Source organism: Oryx dammah, unplaced genomic scaffold (assembly GCF_014754425.2).
Source record: "Oryx dammah isolate SB20612 unplaced genomic scaffold, SCBI_Odam_1.1 HiC_scaffold_18, whole genome shotgun sequence".
Lineage (NCBI taxonomy): Eukaryota > Metazoa > Chordata > Mammalia > Artiodactyla > Bovidae > Oryx > Oryx dammah.
The window spans coordinates 101,175,702-101,198,202 of NW_024070202.1; the positions used below are offsets into that span (position 1 = coordinate 101,175,702).

The following is a 22,501-nucleotide window of genomic DNA, read 5'->3' on the forward strand; positions in this document are numbered from 1 at the left end:
TTGTAAAAATTGTGAAGATATATCTGGCCCTTCTCTGATGTTGTGGGCCGTGTTGGTCACTTCCAAGGCGTTTCCCTCTGTTTAACTTCTGTTTGCTGGTCTCTTCAGGGTCTGAATTCCGTCCTGACACATGGGGGCGGTGGTGGACACTTTTTTTTTTTTTTTTTTAGGCTCACTAGTTCAGTCGCGCTGTTTTTGAAGACAGCCTTAATTTTACATGTATCAATTCATTGTTTATTTTAAAATTAACTTATCTCTTTGACTGTTTTGTATCTTAGTTGCAGTGCACAGGCTTAGTTGCTCTGTGGCATGTCGATCTTCGTTCCTTGACCAGGGATCGAGCCTATATCCTCTGCATTGCAAAGCAGATTATTAACCACTGGGCCACCAGGGAAATCCCTCAATTCACTTAATTTTAAAAGAATTTTCTGAGTAGATATTATCATTTCCATTTTACTGATGAGGAAATAAGCATAGAGCACATAATAGGAGAGATATAAAATAGGCATTTAGCATAGTATGTGGCTGTTAATAAGTTCTTGATATTTCATAGTTATTGTTACCGTTATATGATATATATATATATATATATCAGGCTGCCTGGATACAGGAAAAAAAGGAGAAGGATTAGGAAGAGGAGGAGGAGAGGAAGAAGAGGAAGGAGGAGGAGGGAAAAAAAAAGTCAAATCACCTGTGTCATTTTTCAACGTGATAATCTAGGCACTCCAGACATACATGGGCTGTGTGCTGTGGGAAGTCACCTCAGTCTTGTCTGACTCTTCGCAACCCCATGGACTATAGCCCACCAAGTTCCTCTGACCCCAGGATTCCTCAGGCAAGAATACTGGAGTGGGTTGCCATGCCCTCCTCCAGGGGATCTTCCCAACCCAGGGATGGAACTCAGATCTCCTAAGTCTCCTGCATGGGCAGACGGGTTCTTTACCACTAGCGTCTCCAGATGTATATGCACAGACACAATTACTAGTGCCTTCTAATTTGGTAGGAAGTGTTGGTGTGGTGGGTAAAGACGGTTCAGACATGATACAGATCTGAGTGGGAAAGAGTGATTCTACCCAGACATTCTTAGACTGACTTACAATGCAACCTCAGGAAATACAAGAACACCTGTACATCAAAATAGTTTGATTTTATTAAACATACCAAGCACAAGGCCAAACCAGACATAGATGTCACCCTGCAGCCAGTCTCACCACAAGGAATAAGCCCACTTACCCTGAGGCTTGCTCCACCACCAGGTCAGGCATTCCTGGAGGTGTCCCCGCCTGCTGTGACAACACCATATCTGGGTCCAGAATAAAAATCTCATCTTGAGAAATCTCCATTACAAAGTGCAAATGTTCCTAAGGAAGGAAAAGAAATCTGTCAGATGACTGATAGGATGCTCAAATCCATCATTTAAAGAATAACTAAACAAAGCTATTTGGTCCTGAGGAAAACTGAAATTTTATGCCATAGCAAATGACCACAGCATATTATATTTTCAGAGGGCTGACCAGTGGCATTCCTTCCTGAAGGAACATGGTAGCAAGAGGCTGAGGAAGGGGAGAGTTGAATCCTTGGTCTGGGACTCTTTAACCAGGATCCTGTCAGGTATAAGCAGAGATGGCTTTGCCTCTTTTTACCAAATACTATCCAAGTACTGACATGCTACATGCAGCCTGGTCCAGCATGTGCATACAATGACCTGGACTTATACCCTCAGGATCTGGTCAAAGCTAAGTGGCATGGCTAATAACTGGTTTTACCAATGGATTCCATTCTATACCTTCTTTTACATGAGAATTTGGACAGTGGGACCACTTGCCATCATTGGGCATAAGCATTTTGTTTGCTCACTACCAAACTATGGAAAGTGGTGAGTTGAAACTAAGTAGCCTACATATACATTTGAGGTTGCAAATTTGCCAATCAGAAATAAAGTAAAAAAAGGCATAAAATTTGGCAAGGAAGCAGTAAAAGAGTAGCGTGAATAAAAACTTGGAGTGCAGGCTGGTGAAGACACAGACAGGCCTACTTATCTTCTGGACTCATTTTCAAGGTCAAACCGTATCACCTTGAGTTCACAAATCACAAACGTGAGGACAAGTAACAAGCTCATGGCTGAGACTATGAGTATCATTCCAGAACTGTACACATTTCAGTGTTCTTGTTGGGGGGAAAATGTGTAAGATTAGTATAGTTACTTGGGAATTTTTCACTTTCACAAATAGGTTCAAGAAATCTTACCTGAGATCTGTCTATTCGATAAAAGCGATCAGCAGAAGTAGCTAGGGGGCAAAAAAAGTATATGACATTCAGAGAGCCCTGTGTTATGGCACCACATTTACAAGCTTCTCTCCCACCCTGACACTCCAGTCTTGCTGGATAACTGGCCAGTCCCTAAATCTACTTAGAAAAATTCAGGACTTCATGCCTCTGTTGCTGCTGTTCCACAGCTTAGAAATCCCTTCCCCAGGACTTTCCTGAAGGTTCAGTGGTTAAGACTCTGAGCTCCCAAGGCAGGGGACACAGGTTCAGTCCCTGGCTGGGGGACTAGGATCCCACATGACCCGTGGCTCAACCAAAAAAATTTTTTTAAAGGCCCTCCCCATTACACATGACTATCTAAATCATTTAACTCGTAAGCTTGGGATTAAAATTATACACACTACTAAACGTAAAATATAGACAATCAACTACAACCTACTGTATAGCACAGGGAACTATACTCAATATCTTGCAGTAACCTATGATGGAAAAGAATCTGAAAAGGAATATACGTATATCTGAGATAGATATATATATATACCTGAATCACCTGAAACTACAAGATTATGAATCAAATATATTTCAATAAAAACTTTAAAAAAGAATCATGTCTTAAGAACCAATTTGAATGCCACCTCTTCTGTGAACCCTTCCTCAGCCCCTTCCTCCCTGCCCCAGATAGAATCAGTTGCTCCCACCTCCATGTACATTTGTAATCTGTTTATACTTCTTGTAAAACTCTCTTCACTGAGAACTCTCAGACCAAGATATTTGCCTCTTTAAAGACCTGTTTCATTTCTTCTTTTATATCTCAAGATATGAGCACAGAACCCTCAACAGAGCTGAAACTCAATATGTATTTATCAAGTAAACAAAGCTAGAAAAAAAAAATCTGTAGGTTGCCTGATTTCTGAGGAAACGATTCTCATTTTAGAAAAAAAGAGCTTGAATTTGCAGAGTTAGGGACCACTTCTGGCATTAAAGGAATCATTTCAGTTAAAATTGAGTCCCTGAGCCATGTCTGAAGAAAGCTAAAACAGAAAAAATAAAAATTATTTAAGCATTCCTATAAAGGATTGGGCTGTGTGTATAGTTTGAAGGGAAAAAATACTTAATGATAAACTCTGGGCTTCTAGAAATTAATCTGATTATTCCTAATATTCAAAAGAATTATGTTCCTCTTCATTTAAATCTATCTAACAGAGTCCAAATATTATAAATAGATTTTCTACAAAGTACAAAGTACTAGAGGGAAAAACTCAAAATGCAAATAATAGTTCAAAAATCATACATATTTAACAAGTAGCTTCTCTCCAAACAAAATAAGCTAAGAAGCAAGATAATCATGGTTCTTACCCTCTAAAACCAAGAGGGGGGAATACCTGCCTGAGAAGGACTTAACCTACTTTGTTCTTTTAACTATGACTGCAATCTTTAAACATTTTAAACAAAGCTATTTCTAGAGTAAATGTAGTATCTAGGTTAACACTATTAACCACTTAGAATTTTATCTAAGACTATATACAAAATAGACCACATATAGAACAATTTATATACATTCCCATAATTTTCTTAAATATAAGTTGCTCCTCTGGGATTCAGGAAAAACAAATGACTATGTTTCTCATCACGAGGGAATAAAGGAGCTGAAGGGAAAGCAGTATCAAGTATCTTCAGAGGCAGCTGACAAGCCATTAATGAAAACCAATGTCATAATGTGGATGAGATTTGATACAGATATGGGTGCTCATCTTCATAAAATGTTCACACCCTCACACAGCCCATCATTCTCTTGTCCACATTTATAACCTTTCAGATGTACACAGAGCTAAACAAAAGAGAGGCATACAGCAAAAGCCCAATGTCTGCAGAGATGAGAGATACTGGGGAGAAGACCCACTGAGAGTATCTAAGCAGAAATGTACTGTAAAATGGGTAACTGCACAGAAAAGTGGGATTAGACAGCCTTTAGGGGGATGGATGGAAAATGGACTCATTAACCACGTTAACCAATCAGAAAATGACCGACCTACTATGTATTCAACATGTTATGCTCAGCAGAGCAGATGTGAATGCAACTGAAAATGCCCACCCTTTCACAAAAATTTGTAACTCATTCTGAGATGATGGCTTACTGAAAATAATATGGAAGTTCCATAATATGCAAACAGCATGCAAATTAATACCTATTCCCCCTGCTGATGAAATCCATCTACCAGCCTGAATTGAAGACAGGCACTCAACACGTTTTTGGAAAAGGGGGCACAGGAAGGGATGTGTTAGCTTGAGCAATTTGATGCTGAGAAGTTTGGCCAGAGTTAACTGACTTGCTTTGAGGGAGATAACTTCAGAAAAGTGTGCTGCAATATCAGAAAGTCCACATTGTTTGAGATGCAAGTACTAATCATGTAGAGGGTTCCTGAACAATCTTTTGGAAAATTAAGTCCACTCAAGCCATCAATGCTTTGCCCTGAGGCTTCCCGAACCCCCACCCCTCCGAAAATACAGAAACACTCACCATCTAGAAAGCACCACCGTGGGGAGAGTCTCTGAGCTGAGAGCGCCCTAGGGAAGGAGGTTTCATGGTCCTGGAAAGACACACACACATCCTCATGGCTCCATTTGAATGAGCTGAGAGCTGTTCCTCACTCCACATTCTGCCCCATCACCTATTTCTCAGAGTGAGCATCCTTTCCTACTCAAAGCATTGATGAGAGATCGAAGCATACTTTTCACTGGAAACACCCACAGGGGCTCTGCTTGGAAATGATTTATTTCACATAACAACTCTTGCATACAATTTCCAGAAGGTTTTCCATTTTTCCATTAAGCATTCATAAATTCTATAACTTGGGACATGTGCTTCCTTTGGGAACTCTCTCTCTTTCCCTTTATGAAGCTGAGGACCTAGTGGCAAGCTGGCTGTCATTTGCATTTCAGTTCTCCATACAGGTATAAAAATGTCCCCTACTAAAAGACTCCCTGCTACTCACAATTTTTTAAAACATAAAATGCTAATTTATAAGAGGATTTGGGGCATTCTGGACTGGACTCAGTGAAATTGAGATAAGTGACAGAAACGGGACAGATTAGGAGGGAGGGCAGGTCTCTGTGGGGAAGACACTGGGACTTTGACCCTTATTAGCAATCTGAGATGTTTCACTAGAAGGAGCGTCCTTGGAGTGAGGCTGGTTGTGCATGACCTTGTGTGTACAGAGGGGGACGGGAGAAGGATGTGGGAGAAACAAAGAAGAGGCCAAGAAGAGAGCGAATCAGTTTATGCGCTGACTTCTTCGGAGGTTGAACCTGTCCCACGTGGTCCTGGGGCAGAGCTTCTGCTTAAATCAGTGAATCTTAAAGCATGAACCCCGGGCCAGCAGCGTCAGCTGGGAGGTTGTTAGGAACACTAATTCCCAGGTGCCACCCCAGATCTACGGACACCCTGGGGTGACACCCAACAATCGCTGAGGTTGAGACTGATGTATGTCAAAGTTTTAGAACCAGTGGCCTAAAGTAACAGGGACTAAAATGGCCCATTATTAGGAATCTTGGGTAGATGGAGTTTTTACATGAGTGGATTCTGCAAATTAAATAATGAATAGAGGAAAATCTGGTCTCACTCAGGACGGGTGGCAAAATTTACATGTAGAGATGTAGAAGTGATATAGCATGGATATAGAGATAAATATAGTCTTCTTTCTTGAACTGGCTTTGGGCTACATGAAATCTTGACATGTACCTATTTATATGAGAATTGTTTAACATTTTGGGAATTATACTTTGACACAAGTGATATCTTATTTTAAAGAAACTTATGATTCTTAATGCGTTTTTATCAAACAACTAAAGCTACCAATGATCATACTAAGTAAGTCAGAGGAAGAAAAATATAATACGATGTCACTTAAATGTGTAATTTTTAAAAATTGATATAAATGACTTATTTACAAAACAAAAATAGACTCTTGGACTTAGAGAACAAACGTATGGTTACCAGGGGCAAAGGGTAGGGAGAGGATAGACTGGTAATTTGGGATTGACATGTACATACTGCTATATTTAAAATAAAATGCTTTTCCATGAAAAAAAAAAAGAGAGAGAGAGAAATACCTTAAGAACCTTAACATCAAAGACACACGTATACTGGGATGGATTAAAAGTGGGCCAGAAGTAAAGAGGAATAGATTGTCAAAAAGGAAAGCATAATAACCCAAAGCCAAGATCTGTCCATTTCTTCACATTCTTGATGGACCCAAACAAATGAGGACCACAGCGGTGATGCAGGTCTTCCGTACTCACATAACTTTTCCAGTTTGTCTATCTACCCCCTCAATTCTCCTAACCAAAACAGAGGACCAGAAGTGGTAGTGATGTGAGTATGGAGATAATACAAAACTTGCTGTGACTTTGTCTTAACTAACTCTCATTGCTAACACATCGTGGGTATTATATCGGCTAGCCTGTGTCCTCACACAGGACCTGGACACAGGTGGAGCGGGTGACCCTGGCATGAAGGATCCTGGATTCAGGCTCAGCAGGAGGGTGAACAGCAACGCAGTGCAGGCCAGGAGGCAGACTTGAGCAGGAAACAGGGGAGTAAGGAAACAAACCGCCCCACCAGGAGGTCAAGGACTGGCCCCCAGGATTTCATGGGGCCATGGAGCCACGCACAAGCATCCACTATGACAGACACGCCAGCATCCTCGCCACCAAACAGCGACAGCCGAAAGGGTGGCCAGACATGCTTGCTTTGTGAACGCCACACAGTAAAGTCGGTATAAAAAGACAATTTCTGATGGAGCCACAAAAGCTCAAAAGCAAGCCCCTTTCAACACTGACTGTAGACACTTAGAAATGTGATTGTCTGAATGCAGCTACATTTCTGAAGACAGTCACATAATCCCCTGAGCGGTGCCACTAACCACCGTGTCAACAGCCTTCAGGACTAGTTTAGGGCTTCTTGTCTTCTCTGTCCTCTCAAATAGCATAATCAAATCAATGATTCATCAAAGAGATAAGATACTTGACTTGCTCATTTTGTGATCTGTTATTTTTCTTCACAGAAATGGTAGGACTTAGATGAATGCAACCGTCAATGCTCTGTAGTGTAGACAGACTGATATAACCCTGGATGTAATTATGCTTTCTATCTCTAAAACTGCATGCTCTTTAAATGAGTAATATTAACAAATACTGCTAATTCCTCAAATTCCTGGTATGTGAATTTTCTCTTTTAATATATTCTAGTGGAAAATCTGTTCTCATGCTAAAAACAGAGCATGCACAAAAGCAAACCTGATATTCCTCAGATATATATTTTTGAAAGTCAGCTGGCATGAATTATATGTAATTGATAAGGAAATTCCCTTAACCACTATCGGGCAAACACACACCAAACTTACTCTTAATTTACATTCAATTACTCACTGCTGATTCACACATAATTTCATGATTGTGCAGCCTCATTAAATACTTCACTAGGTTATCCAATTAAGCAATATTCACCTAGCATTTAACTACACCTTTACTGGGAATGAAATTCTTTTTCTTTCATAAAATTTAGGGAAGATATAAGCAGAAACAAAATAGAAGTCCCTTTGAATTGGGAATTTCTGCTTCATTTAATAATATCTAGTCAATAATCGCTACTTTTAAATTTCTCTTATGTATCCATCCAAATTTCTTCTTTGCTGGCCTTGACATTTCCTGCTTCTAACCCATCTACACATTCACTTCTCCCTCTCTTTCCATCACCAGGCTATATACCAATATCTCTTACTTATCAAATCTACTCCTTTACTACCCATCATTCTTGCAGAAGAAATGTACAGAAATGGGATACCCATTTGCAAATCCAGCTTTGAAAGATGATGAAATAGTGATGGTGTGGTAGACAATGGAAATCAGAGATATTTCAAAATTTTCAAGAGCCCTTTTCTGGCGAGAATGTCTTCCATTAATTCTCTGTGTGTATGTATATGTGTGTGTGTGTGAGAGAGAGAAAGCTGTCTTGCTTTCACTTGTAATAGCAAACAGAACCTGGCCCCAGGCAAGTCTTACTTTAATTCCCCATTTGAGACATTTCTGACAGCTTTGATCTAGCACCCCAAAAATAACATTCTTCAAATTCTCTACCTAACTCCTGTCCTTGTCTAAGACAAGATAAATTAATTCCTAGGAGGACTCCCTTGAACTGGTTTCAACTCCTCCATTCAGACACTTCTAGACTCCAAACCACAAATTAAGGAAGGAGATATTTCAGAAGAGAGAGAGGAGGGAGATGAGTAAGGGTAGCCAGCAGCAGAAAAGGAATGAGTCAAATACTTGCAGACACATGCTGTTTGCCCAGGACTAGATAGAGCTCTGATAGACTACAGCACCAACCTATCCTCTAGGAGAAGATTAGGCATGTAGAAAAAAAAGAGATCAGAGGATGAACAAATGGCTATAGAGTCAGATTTGACCAAGAGTGTTTTCTTATGAAAGTGAAAGACATCTATATGGGCTCTAAAGGATGAAAGAAATTTTTGAAATTATTACATCTATAGTGAAATATTCCAACTATTCTAGAGTTATCCTAACTAAATTGATTCTTAAACAGGAGGAATCACCAGATTCACTTTCACCCATTATTGAGTCCTATTTGTATTTATTAGGGCTTCTCAGATGGCGCTAGTGGTAAAGAACCTGCCTGCCAATGCAGGAGACGGAAGAGATGTGAGTTTGATCCCTGAGTCAGGAAGATTCCCTGAAGGAGGGCATGGCAACTCACTCCAGTATTCTTGCTTGGAGATTCCCATGGACAGAGGAGCCTGGCAGGCCACAGTCCGCGGGGTCACAAACAGTCGGAGACAACTAAAGTGAGCACGCACACATACACTGTATTTATTAAAACCTCAAATTATTAGCTCATAATAGTTTGAAAACACACTTCTGTGTGCCAACTTCACCCATACATATGGTGAAACCCTGAGTGTCTACAAAATCCCTAATTGTCCCTGGTTCCATTGCGCCACCACATCCATAGATGACTCTTTCTACTTTCCTTTGCCTCTCTGTCTCATCCTGTTCCTCTTTCTCTCTCTTTCCACTTTCTTCATCTAGCACTGTCATTGGCCTTGTCCCCAGAAGTCCTGAGGGCCATCAGAATGACTCAGGGCTTCTCACACCCTCCCAACGGACATTTGGGGATGGACAGTTCTGATGCAGGGAACTCCCCTGTGTGCTGTGGCATGCTTAGCAGCTTCCGTGGCCTCTACTCAGTAGATTCTGGTACTTCCATGTCCCCTGGTCATGACACACAAAAATATTCACGTTGCCTAACTGTCCTATCAGTTCAGTTGTTCAGTCATGTCCAGTTCTTTGCATCCCCATGGACTTGAGCATGCCAGGCTTCCCTGTCCATTACCAACTCCCAGAGCTTGTTCAAACTCATGTCCATATTGTTGGTGATGCCATCGCATCCTCTGTCATCCCCTTCCCCCACCTTCAATCTTTCCGAGCATCAGGGTCTTTCCCAATGAGTCACTTCTTCCCATCAGGAGGCCAAAGTACTGGAGCTTCAGTTTCAACATCAGTCCTTCCAATGAATATTCAGAACTGATTTCCTTTATGATTGACTGGTTTGATCTCCTTGCAGTCCAAGGGACTCTCAAGAGTCTTCTCCAACACCACAATGCAAAAGCACCAGTTCTTCAGTGCTCAGCCTTCTTTATGGTACAACTCTTACATCCATGCATGACTCCTGGAAAAACCATAGCTTCGACTAGACAGACCTTTGTCAGTAATGTCTCTGCTTCTTAATATGCTGTCTAGGTTTGTCATAGCTATTCTTCCAAGGAGCAAGGCTCTTTTAATTTCATGTCCCATATGAGGGACAAATCTCCCCCAGCCGACAATCACTAGGATGGTTGAATCTGCCTCTAGTCCTTACTAACCTTACAACTTGGAGTTTAAAAGAGATATAATAAACTCCAGGGAAGGAGCAGAGAAGAAATCATTTCACAGTAGGAGGCCTCAAGATGAATCTTATTAAATAGGGAGACAAAGTTCAATTTGCCTATGAATTCTAGCTTATCTGGCAAGCTCAGGAATATCCTGAATCTGCTAGCACAATGCATTTTGTTTACCAAGTTATAACTTACCAGTTACAGGTAACGTGAGCTGCATTAGGATTGGCGGGGGATGGGCTTTGTATTTAGACCTCAGAGATGATACAGGCAGGAATTTTCAGCAGGCTATAAATATCTAATAAATTCTTGTATAACTTGTAAGGCCTTGTTAGGTTAATACGAGGTGTCATTTTGAGGCTTAGGGCTTTGTTGGCATTTCACTATGAATTTGGGAAGGGAAGAAACCAAAGCACTTCATTGCTTCAATGGCTAGGAACTGCCATCCAGCTCATTAATAAGGTGTCTTGGGGACTTCACACCTTTCCAAAGCCTGGTTTTTCTCTTGAGGTTTTTCCTAGCCTTAGAAAACAGTCAGCTAAAATCCCAGCTGCAAGTTAGTGAGCCTACAGGAATTTTGCAAGTTTTCAAACTTGCTGATGTTTGTTCATTCCATGCAAGTTAATTCTCAAGTACATTTACTTCCATCTCATACATAAGAAAAGTCATTAGAAAGCATTTCAGGCTTTTTGTTGTTCACCTTACAGGTCTTTCTCCTAACCACTCACTAATCTCAGACCACAGATGCTGATAGTACCAGTTTCTGCTTTAGGAAACAAAAGATCTAGTATTAAATTTCCTGCCAGTTGGTTTGGTCACTTTCTGGATAAAACAAATGGCACCTTTAGCCCATGTATTTTATACACAAAAGAAAATATCGGAATCAATCTATGTCATCTCAGCCTCCCCTTAGCATTTGACTTATTTCATCACTTCTGCCTTTTTCAAAATATGTTTCAGTTTTGGCTTTCATGATACCATCTTCTCCTTGATTTCCAGTTATCCAGCCGTTCATCTGTCTCCATGACTCTTATTGACTGATTGTTCTCTTAACCTTGTGCTCTTCTTGACCACTCACTAGAAACATACGACATTGAGCTCTTTTCTTTATGCAAACTCTCCCTAAGGGATCTCTAGCCTGATAGGTTCAATGAAGTAGCATTCCTTTGCTAACAACTCTCAAATTTCTGTGTCGAGGAATGAATTTTTCAGTGAGCTTTGAAAGCCATACATCCAATTTTCTACTCACCAAAACCTCTTGCATCTAATAGGCAGATCCAAATTATTGCAGCTAAAAGAGAACTCTTCATTCACCATCCCTCCAACTCATTGCTAGTCCTGTCTGTCTGTGCTTGTAAATCTCAGCCAAATGAGAAGGGTTTTATATCCCCCTACTCCTTGTCTCAACCAGCTTTCTGATGCTCTGCTTAGGAAATTTCCTCACCACCTTCTCCCTACTCTCCAGCCATATTAGTTCAAACATCATTTCCCTCAGTTAAACTACCTATTTAATGAGCAGATTCTGGGCGTCCCTAGACAACCTTATACTAGCCTTCTCTTAATACCCAAGTGGCTCCTGCTTTTTATAACTCTTCAAGGAAGTATGTGGTGCAAAGTAACACCCTGACACTCATCTTTGATCGCTGAATTAGTCATCCTACCTGGTCAGTGCACAAACTTTTGGAAGTGACTTTTATAATGCAGCAGTTTTGACACCAGGGTTTGACCTGACTGCAAACAAACAACAAAAACAGGAAGATTTTGATACAGATAAGGACCATTAATCCTTCTGAAGGTTGTTATGAACAAATAATCAATAAAATAAATGTCCTTATCATATTCTAGAGTCTCAATCACCCCCTGCTATCTGCAGACTTGCACAAACACAGCATAAAGAAAACATGGTACAAAATATCCATCTATCAAAACGCTCATGCCAAAATGACTACATTGAATAAGTCAGGATAATAAATAGATGCATCATAAAACTAATTAGAGGAAATGTTTGAGATGCTTTGATAAAGCTGCAAAGGTTTAAAATACCATGTGTAACAATTAAAAATTCTAAAAAAGACTTGAAATCTATGGCTAGCAGTGCCAATCCTTAAAGGGTAGAAATAAACTCTAGTCTAGTCTTTATGTACACCTGTGGTGGATTCATGTCAATCTATGCCAAAACCAATACAGAATTGTAAAGTAAAAATTAAAAATAAATAAATAAATTAAAAAAAAAATAAAATAAAAACACTTAAAAAGAAAATGATATCTAGGTAGTGACTCTAGGTAAATATGTAAATAATGGATACAGGAAAGGTTGTGCTCTAAAAAATACAGTGAAATTTGCCTTCTAAGAGTTGGTGTAAAAAAAAAAAAAAAGTCCCAGAAGTAAATTTATTTTCTCATAGTAAACACATCTAAGTGAATTTTTATCCTTTCTTTTGAAGCCAGATGGAGGGCAGGATTCTGGGATAGTGGGGTACTTTCTCTGAGAAATAAACATACAAAGAAATAAGAACACCAGGGCCACTTCTGTCATCCAGCCTCGGGATAATTAGGCTGCTTTGACTGAGGGCATAGCTATTGACCTACACAGGAAGAAAGTTACCTGGAGGCTATAAGGCACAGGGGTCTTTAACTTGTTTTTGCAAAATGATGCTTAACCAGCAGTTTCAGGGGTAGTAAAATAGACACCAAAACCCAGAATGAGATGCTACCAGGAACTACGATTTAGACATTTTAAGTCTTTCTCCCACATGAAAGTATATAGGGTCTAGGATAAGATTTATTTGGAAGGTGTCACTGGCATGCTGTGACTTCCACACACCCCTCCCAGCTGGCAAGGGTACCGGGCTTCTCAGGGATAAGGGCTTTTATGGGACAACTGAGAGCTACTTTGCACGCACCCCTTAAAATTTGGTGTGATGCTTTACTGCTGCTGCTGCTGCTAAGTCGCTTCAGTCGTGTCCGACTCTGTGCGACCCCAGAGACAGCAGCCCACCAGGCTCCTGCGTCCCTGGGCACTGGTATCTAAATCATGCCTGGGAAACCTAACGGGAAGAGGATGGCTTGCAGAGGCCTGTGCTAAACAGCAGAGATGGGAAAGTGAGGGAGAAACTGCGCTCCCAGGGAATGTTGAGGCAAAGGTAGCTGAGTGTTCTTCCATGGACTGGAGGTGCGTTACTAGAGAGAGGCAGGCTGGGTTTATTGGATTCTGTCTATGAAACCAGGAAGGGACAATCAGACTGCATTTTAGAAAGCTGGTTTGATGGTTGCGGAAGCACAGAATTTACTCTCTTGTTTGTAAACGAGAAACCCAACTCCTGGTTGCTCCTGGCTGCTCCTGGCAGCCATCTTCGATCAGGAAAACATCTTGTCTAGGGGTAAAATTTCACAGAAAAGAGAACAGAGCAGAAAAACCAACAGAAGAATGGAGTTTGAACCGTGGTCAAATGGTACACAAAATTCACCCTGAATCTGAACTTTGTGCTGATGTAAAGCAAAAGACTCCCCGTCAAGCTAGTTTGAGTTGCGTTTTCTAGTATTTGTCACTAAAAGCACTTCATTTTATAATCTCTAAAAGATCTGGGAGGACAGCCACAGCCCAAATTTGTGCTAGACTAGAATTGTCCACTTTGCAGGAAAATGCCCAAGAATCAAAATGCCAGCTTCAACTTGGCTCTCGGAGTGAACTCTATCCCTCAAGGAAGATGTGGAATCTAATTCAAATGAGACATTAATTGAAAAATGGACTTCTTTTGGCCAGAAGGTAAGAAACAAGGAGAGTCAATTATATGTTACCTGGTAATGAACTCTCTGGGAGCCAGAAGAAACTGACTGCAGGTCCTAATGAGAAAATGGGAAAAAAAAACATACCGACTTATCTTGAGATTATTTTGAACAAGCTGCTTCCACAACTTCATCAACTAAATGCCCAATTTTATATTATTAAACCCATCTGGAAAGCATCTTACTCTCCCCAATCCCTCAAGGTTAAGCAAAGAAGATAATGCCAAAAATAATAAAAGCACACTAAGCTGGACTGAGAGAAGAAAGGCCATTTAGCTACTGAAACTTAGAAATCCTAAACAGTGTTTAGAGGTGAGTGGTATAATTTCAAGGAGAGAGAAGACCCAAAGTAAAAGACAGGCGATTTTGTTGTAATTGATGGGGGTCATATTTAACTTGCACCTGGACTTTTGGCTTGTGAAATAAGCTGCTTAGGTCCCTTTAGGCGCTTAGGAAGAATTTATTAATCTAAGACCAAAAACATACTGTCATGATAATTGTGTTTATACCAATAAGTTACTTGGCAAACAAGATTCCATAGACTCAAAATCGCTGACCATCTCTGCATGATCACGAAGTGCAAATTAACAGGACTGAAATTAATGAGGTTTTACTGGAAGATTCTGAGAGCCAGGCTCCCTGTATAAAGTTTTATAACTAAGTCGTTGCTACTGTCATGACCTGCAGGCTTCCTTGTTAATGAGCATAGTGATTCTATTTACAGATGTCAGCAATCCTCACACCTGCTTCCCACAGGCTTTATCAACTTACTGTCTAAGCCCAAGTTTAAAACTCTACTCTTTATCTGTGCTTTATCTGTGCTTGCTCTTTACTTAAAAAAAAAAAAAATCCTACTTTTAGTTGAATATTGGTGCAATGAGCCTAACCGTTAATTTTCAACAAAGTCAATTCACCAGTCAAATATTTTGCTAATGTGGGATCTTAAGTTACCCAAGTGTTTTATATTTAAAAAATGGTTTGTTATCAATTATGACTTTTTTATTACAGGTTTTTTTGAGGGAGGATCTACAATAAAAGAATATTATTTTGGAAAAAAAAAAAAGAGAACAATCTACTATATGTTCTAGGATTGATTTGGACCTGAGTCACATGCTAAGAAGTTTACCAACTTTAACATGCTTGAGTTATCTTTGGTAAATGTAGCCAAATTAAGCCACAAATATAAACCTTGTTGACTTTTCTTCTCTCACCCTTATTAACACTCACAGTTCGGCATCTATTTCAAAATACTCTGTATTCCCAATTCCAACTGTATCCATAACAAAGCTGAAGAGAAAAACCAGTAATTATTACATTACTTTGTGCCTCCTACCTGAGTTTATATCCACCAAAAGAAACAGAATCTAATGTTCAAAGCTAAATCTTTTGCAGCCCCAAAGCTGCAAAATTTGAAGGGATTTTAAACACTATACATCTTCTTTATTTGTGATATTTATTTATGTATAATGTGTGGTCTGGAAGAAAGTTGCTCATCTTGGGATATTTATCAAAATCACCCAACAGCTTTAAAAATAAAAATGTCTGGACCACATCCCCAGAAGTGATTCTAATGTGCATCTTTCACCAAGAAACAAAGATAAAAAAGTGGCTATTTGTGTGTGTGTGTGTGTGTGTGTGTGTGTGTGTGTGTGTGTGGTGTGTTTTGCCATTTTCAGGATAAGATACTGAATACTCTCCCTTGAAGTTCTGCAAAAACAACCCACGACCACTGTAGTATGAATCTGGGTCTCTGGGCTTCGCAGGTGCAGTTCAAGGGAATGTCACGTATGAGACTCCGCTTTCTCGTTCTCAGTGCTAAGACTGGATTGAGAAAAAAATAATAGATTATTCCTTTGTGTTCGGACACAAATTCTTTTGAGATAGAGGTTTTTCTTTCCTGTAGAAGTTACATTGAAAAAGTAAACCTAGTTGTCTCTGACTGAAGTTTGTACTAGACACAAAGCATTAAGGAACCACAAATCTCTGTTTCCCTTTATTATTTATCATGCCCCTTGAAATTCTATAGAGTTCAAAAAACACAGGTGAGCTGTCTGGCAAGACAAGGACTTCCAAGCAATAGTTTAGGATCACACTGGAGCACCACTGTGCTGTCGTTAACCCTATCAACCCTTTCCCATTCCAACCTCCTGAGGCGGAGAAACAGCAGTGGGGGTGGGGAGGGAGAGGATGCAGTGTGTGCTTCAAAGACGAGAAAGACGAGGCCACCATTTTTCCATTTCTCCCCAAATGCCTCATTTTAGAAGTAAATAAAGAGGGCTGGTAATCACTGACAAAAACGGAAAACTGAGCAGCATAAATGATTGGCTAAAGAAACTCACCTCCTGCAGGCGATCTATGTACATACGGCAAGTCTCCAAATCACAGTCTCCACGCACAACTAGAATGCCCAGTGGGATGGCTAAGGGCGAAGGAAAGACAAAAGTCCAAAATAACATATTTGATTTTTCTATGTTGGCATAATGCATATTTTATGGTTGAAAAAGACCTCTCATAAACACTACTGCTTTTTTGGATATTTCACTGTCTCCCGGCACCTCTCCTATGAGCTCAGTCTCTTTACTTATGCAGCTTTCATATTTTTCCCTTGCATGATCCATGTTGCCCCTTGCCACCTGGCCAGCCTTCACTGCATTTTGTCTCAGTGGCCCTGACATGAAATATAATGTCACGGAAACTGTAGACTGACAGGGCCAGAGGCTGTTCACAGCCAGCTGCTAATTTATGCCTGCATTTGCAATAGCCAATGTACCAGGGAGGATTTAAAAAATCATGATTCTGGACATTTACCCCTTTCCCTCCTAAATGCATTAGTCTTAATCTTTCTGTCACTTATTAGCTGCCTAATAAGAGACTCAAGCTACTCAAGGTACTGTTGCTACCTGGTAGCCAATACCAGAACTAAACAAGCAAGAAATACTTAAAAAAAAAATAATGCTTCTAGAAAGTTCACAGCTATAAAATCCAATTGATTTTAAAGATGGTCAGTGTAAATGTAGTAGCAGCAGGGCTTCAGAAATCAATGAGGAGAAGCTGTTAGGGGCTTTAAATATCTTTTCTAGGTGGTAATAAATGTCACAGGATGACTTTAGTAGATAGAAACTCCTACTTTAGATATAGCCATTAGATTGTCTGAAATAATGAAAGTAGTCTCCTTCCCAAAACTTCAAAAAAAAGTATGTGTACATTTCTGATTTTATAAGTATAGTTATATTATTAAACCCATGATTTAAAAAATATTTCAAAATCTTGAATCAACCAACTAGAGATTAACAAGGAGATGACAGGACAATAGTATCCACTGAAGATTTTTAAAAATCTTTCACTCATTGAATTTTTAAAGCCTCATCATTGACAAGTAGGTCTGAAAATGCAAAGTTCTAGGACTTTAAAAATGAACCATACAGACAATAAAATCCATTTAAACTCATGGGAAAATCATGAATTCACAAAGTTGTAGAGAAGACACACATATGAAAAATAAGATATGCAACATAGGCTATGGTAAATGTATGAACTTAAGTCACTTGAAAACTAGGCGAGAGGGACTAATTCTTGCCTGGAGGGTAGATTTTAGGCTCTCTGAAGGATATGGAGCCCCATTGGTCTTTTAGAGAAGCAAGAGTAGTCTAGAGAAAAAGAAATAGAATTTGTTTCTCAACATTAGCCCTAGATTGGCTCCTTAGAAATATCAATACCACTGTGTCATACCTCTAGGTTCCCAAAGTGCTACACAATTAAACTGGAAGACATCCATCACCCTGTAGAGCTATGTAAACCTATGAATCATATGGACTCTCTCACCACAGGAATAAGACTTATTTCCTTTACAACCCCAATATCTGGTAGATATGTAATAAAACTTTGTTTTTTTCATACAAAGGGGTGGAGGGAGGAGGAAGACAAGCTTAGAGCCTGTGCAAGTATGAAAGAGAAACTGTGTCTTTAAGAGCTAAGTCTACACAGGATAGACAAAAACGGAAATCGGGAGAGTAGACAGTGTGCATTAGGTTGGAGCTTGCCTTTGTCTGTTCTTCCAGAAGCTAAGCAAGAGAACAGTAAGCAAGTATGTGAGGAACCATGCAAGTGTCCTATGTTTGGGGGAACAATAATCTGGGGAAATCTGGGGAAATCTTTTTTCCTCTCTTTTTTTTTTTTTTGTATATAGCTAGAAGTATCCAAAAAAAGTCTTCAGTATGGCAATCATGCATCTTTGAAAGGAATGAAAGGGAAATTTAATAAAGAGATTCCTAAAAGTAGTGACTAAAGTAATTATCCTCAACTAGACTACTCAATAGGTTCAAATAAGGTGATCTAGTTAAGTAAGAGAAGAATAAGGGTTTCTAATCTTTGACAAATGCAGAGGAAAACCTAGAAGTTTGGCCTAGAAAGTAAATCACACATTGTGGAAACAGAATACATCTATACTTATCATGAGAATCCATATCTGAATCTTGTTTAATGAAATTTTCTCTTAATTTCAAATGTGCAAATGCAGAGACATAAAATTCCATTAATATTTACCTATTTACTTAAATGAGGAGGCATCTTATATGGGAATGCAGGAATTTGGTCAACACCTCGGATCTCCTTCTTACTACCAATGCCTGGAGTTAGTCTGGTCGTAAATTCAGTATATTTGGTAGAAGATACTTTAAACTACACTTAGAGATTGGATATTCTAGACCCAAAATAATGAATGTCTAGGAAAAAGTTTTCCAAGATGTGTCATTCATTTCTACTAAGAGTACAAAATCAGCAACTTTGCTGATTCCTCAAGAAGCTAATTAAGAGAAATTATATTTAATTGATATGAGCTATTCAATTAGGATTAAAAAAAGGAAAAAGGCATCCTATATCACAATTTCATAATACAGTTACTGGCAGTTGTTGTCAAATTTATCCTATGAAAGTACTACTGTGCACTAGAAAGAATTTATGGTCATTTTCTCTTGGATTCATAGCCCAATGCTCTGGTCTTACAAATGACTCATGTTAGCTGTTTGGTCTTGAAACTTAATTCCTTTGATCCTTTGATCTTACACAACATATTAAAAAGCAGAGACATTACTTTGCCAACAAAGGTCTGTCTAGTTAAAGCTGTGGTTTTTCCAGCAGTCATGTATGGATGTGAGAGTTGGACTATAAAGAAAGCTGAGTGCTGAAGAATTGATACTTTTGAACTGTGGTGTTGGAGAAGACTCTTGAGAGTCCCTTAGAATGCAAGGAGATCTAGCCAGCCCATCCTAAAGAAAATCAGTCCTGAATATTCATTGGAAGGACTGATGCTGAAGCTGAAACTCCAATACTTTGGCCACCTGATGTGAAGAACTGACTCATTTGAAAGACCCTGATGCTGGGAAAGACTGAAGGAGGAGAAGGGGATGACAGAGGATGAGATGGTTGGATGACATCACCGACTTGATGGACATGAGTTTGAGTAATCTCCAGGAGTTGATGATGGATGGGGAAGCCCGGTGTCCATGGGGTCACAAATAGTCAGACATGACTGAGTGATTGAACTGAACTGAACTTGATCCTTGGATTGAAGGCTATAGGATTTAGAATAGGTATCTTCTAGGATTTGGGGAAGATTAAATGCAATACTATATTTAAAAATGAATATCCAGAACATCAACATTACTTCTTCCTCACTCCTTTTACTAACTTTTGAGCCTCTTGAGCTAGAAAATTGGATAAACCAAAAATCTATTTTTCAATGTATTGTGCCACAGGATTAGCTGGTAGTAGTTCTGTAAGTTATATTTTGATTATTTAAAACTAACTTTTACTCTTTGATGGAAAAGATAACTGTCGAACAAAAATACTGTAATCTGACACTTCTATTTGAGGCTTTAAATGGTGAAGAGAAACCAGAAACTTGTGTAAAATTGCCACCTTCCTTTTACACTGCTGACAACCAATTGCCAAACCTCAGTGAAGCTTCCTTCATCTTAATTGGGAGCAGTGAGAATACTTCTCCCCCAAGCATTAGCATTACTATTCCTGATCTTGATGATTCATCTTATTTTAGTGTTAGAGATTTTATTTGACTGCAATAAGCATCAGCCAATACTCAACCTACATAATGGAACTTTTATGGCAGGGCTCAAATGGAATTTACAAGTTCCAACTAAGCAATAAAGAACAAGCTGGTTTCTAAGTTAAGAAGGCAGATTTAACACATACTTACTTCTCTTGTGCCAGAAACGCTACTAAATTACAGCACATGCATTTTAAAAAAGATAAAAACCAACAAAGAGAGAGAGTAAGGAGAAAATGGCAACGGATAAAGCACATGGAAAACTCATAACTGACTCAAAGGCCCTAGACAGTCTAACTCTAAACTATACGTGGCGGTGGATAAGAACCAACACAATTTACACTGGCAAACCGTCAGAAGATGCGCTACCTGGAAACAAAATTTGCAGTTAAAATAAGAATCACTGGATATTAAATCACTAGATTCTACCACCTACTCTTGGTTAGGTGCAGTTACTTTATAGAAAATGGAGATTAACTAATCATCTCAGAATGCAGAGATACCCAACTTGTTCCTCTCACTAGACTTTCCAGAAAGCTGGCAGCCAGACCACACATTCTGAGAAAGAGATCTGAAGAGTCTACTCTGGGGAATCCTCAGAGAGTTAAGAGAGAATATTCCCTCCATGAAATATAAATATGATTATATGAAAAGATGAATAATATGAAGAAGAAAACGGGTCATTATTCAGAGAACAAATAGGTCCTTGAACCTGGATAGAATGGAGTTTAATAGAAGGGTTAGAAGATCAAGTTGAAGAAGTCTTTACAAAAGAAGAGCAGAAATAAAAGGAGGCATGAGAAAAGGTAAGGAAAATAAGACTGGCCCAGTGGTCCAACTTTCCAATGACAGGAGTTCCAAAAATCAGAAATAGAAGTAGTTAACAGAAACAAACAAAAAATCAAGACTATTTCTTAGAACTGAAGAACATCAGTTTCCAACTTGAACTGCCCAACAAGCACAATAACTAAAGGACAACAGGAAGACATTTTAGGAACACAAAGAGGGGTCTACAAAGTTCCAAAGAGGAAAAATTAGACGGCAAAGAAAATGGGGATTAGACAGTTTTAAACTTCTCAAAGGCAACTGCACAGTCACAGAAGCAAGGAAGCAATGGGTTCAGAATTCTACGACTTTTACACATAATTCAAACTACCAAACAAGCTCAAGGACTGAACAAAGGACATACCCTCTACTAAAAAGTTACTGCAGAACTGGTACCAACAAAAGTTGAATTTGGAACAAGAATGAGGAATGCATGGGATATAATGGGGATCTAACAAAGAAAGAAAAAACCCTCCAAGGGGATGAGGCTAGAGGATTCTAGGGTGATGGACATATTGGAGCACAGTGACTCAATAGGTCAAGATGTAGAGAGCTGTCATCACCGAGTCTCACCATCACAGGAGAGTTATTTTTCCACCTACGGACAGAATGTCTAAGTGAGTCTGAACCAGTTTTCTAACAATCACCCCAAGATTTACTCTTCCTTAACCTGTTCTTGAGAGCAACAGTTAGGTCTTGGTGAAGGAGAAAAATTCAAAAAAGTCCATCCCTTATAACGACAGTTCCACATGATAGCTAGAACCCACCCTAACACCTTACCAAATGCTTTCCAGAATGCAATCATGATCTTGCCCACTAAACCTCATAGAATGGGTGCACAGGTACTCTTGGGGAAGCTGAAAAGTGTTAGTCGCTCAGTTGTGTCCAACTCTTTGTGATCCCATGGATTATGGCTCCTCTGTCCATGAAATTCTCCAGGCAAGAATACTGGAGTGGGTAGCCATTCCCTTCTCCAGGGGATCCTCTCAGATATTGAACCCAGGTCTCTTGCACTATTACCATCTGAGTCACTAGGGTAACTGAAGCCAGACACTATTCCTGAGATTCTTTCCTGATCTTGACAGCCTTCATCTAAAAGTGAAAGCATCATCACCTCCTTGCACAGGGAGGTTTAAGATTGCTACTTGATTTTTCAAAACTGCTGTATCTGAATGAGGGATGCATATATTGATGGTAAATACATACGTATGAAGAAAATGGCAAATAGAGAAGTCAGCATACTGGGATTATCTTGGTAGAAGAGGGATAAGGTGAGGTATTTGTTCTGCTTCTTAATCTGAGTGGGAGGTACATGAACATCCATTTACTATTAATCTTTAAGTCTATGCATTAGATACACATACATATGTGTGTGTGTATATATATGTATGTGGGCATAGGTGTATATGTATGTGTGTATATATATATATGAACATTTATGAACAGAACAAGTATGTGTGTGTGTGTTTATGTATATTTCTGTGTACAGTATCTCAGAATTAAAAATAAGAAATACAACCTATCTGTGGCAATTGATTTTACTGATAGTGGTGCCAAAGTTCACTGTATATTCTCTCCAATGTTTTCTGTGAATTAAAAAAAAATTCTATAT

At 39.3% G+C, this 22,501-nt stretch overlaps 1 protein-coding gene across 1 annotated transcript in view; it reads right to left on the bottom strand.

Moving 5' to 3' along the window:
* The window catches only part of DGKI (diacylglycerol kinase iota), a 344,361-nt gene that overhangs the window by 104,654 nt on the left and 217,206 nt on the right, over positions 1-22,501 (bottom strand). Inside the window, exons 21-25 of the mRNA XM_040259956.1 lie at positions 16,343-16,422; positions 14,016-14,060; positions 4,787-4,856; positions 2,248-2,288; positions 1,234-1,361 (exon numbers count right to left, since the gene is read on the bottom strand). Of these exons, the coding sequence (XP_040115890.1) occupies positions 1,234-1,361; positions 2,248-2,288; positions 4,787-4,856; positions 14,016-14,060; positions 16,343-16,422 (364 nt within the window). The remainder of the gene's footprint in view (positions 1-1,233; positions 1,362-2,247; positions 2,289-4,786; positions 4,857-14,015; positions 14,061-16,342; positions 16,423-22,501) is intronic.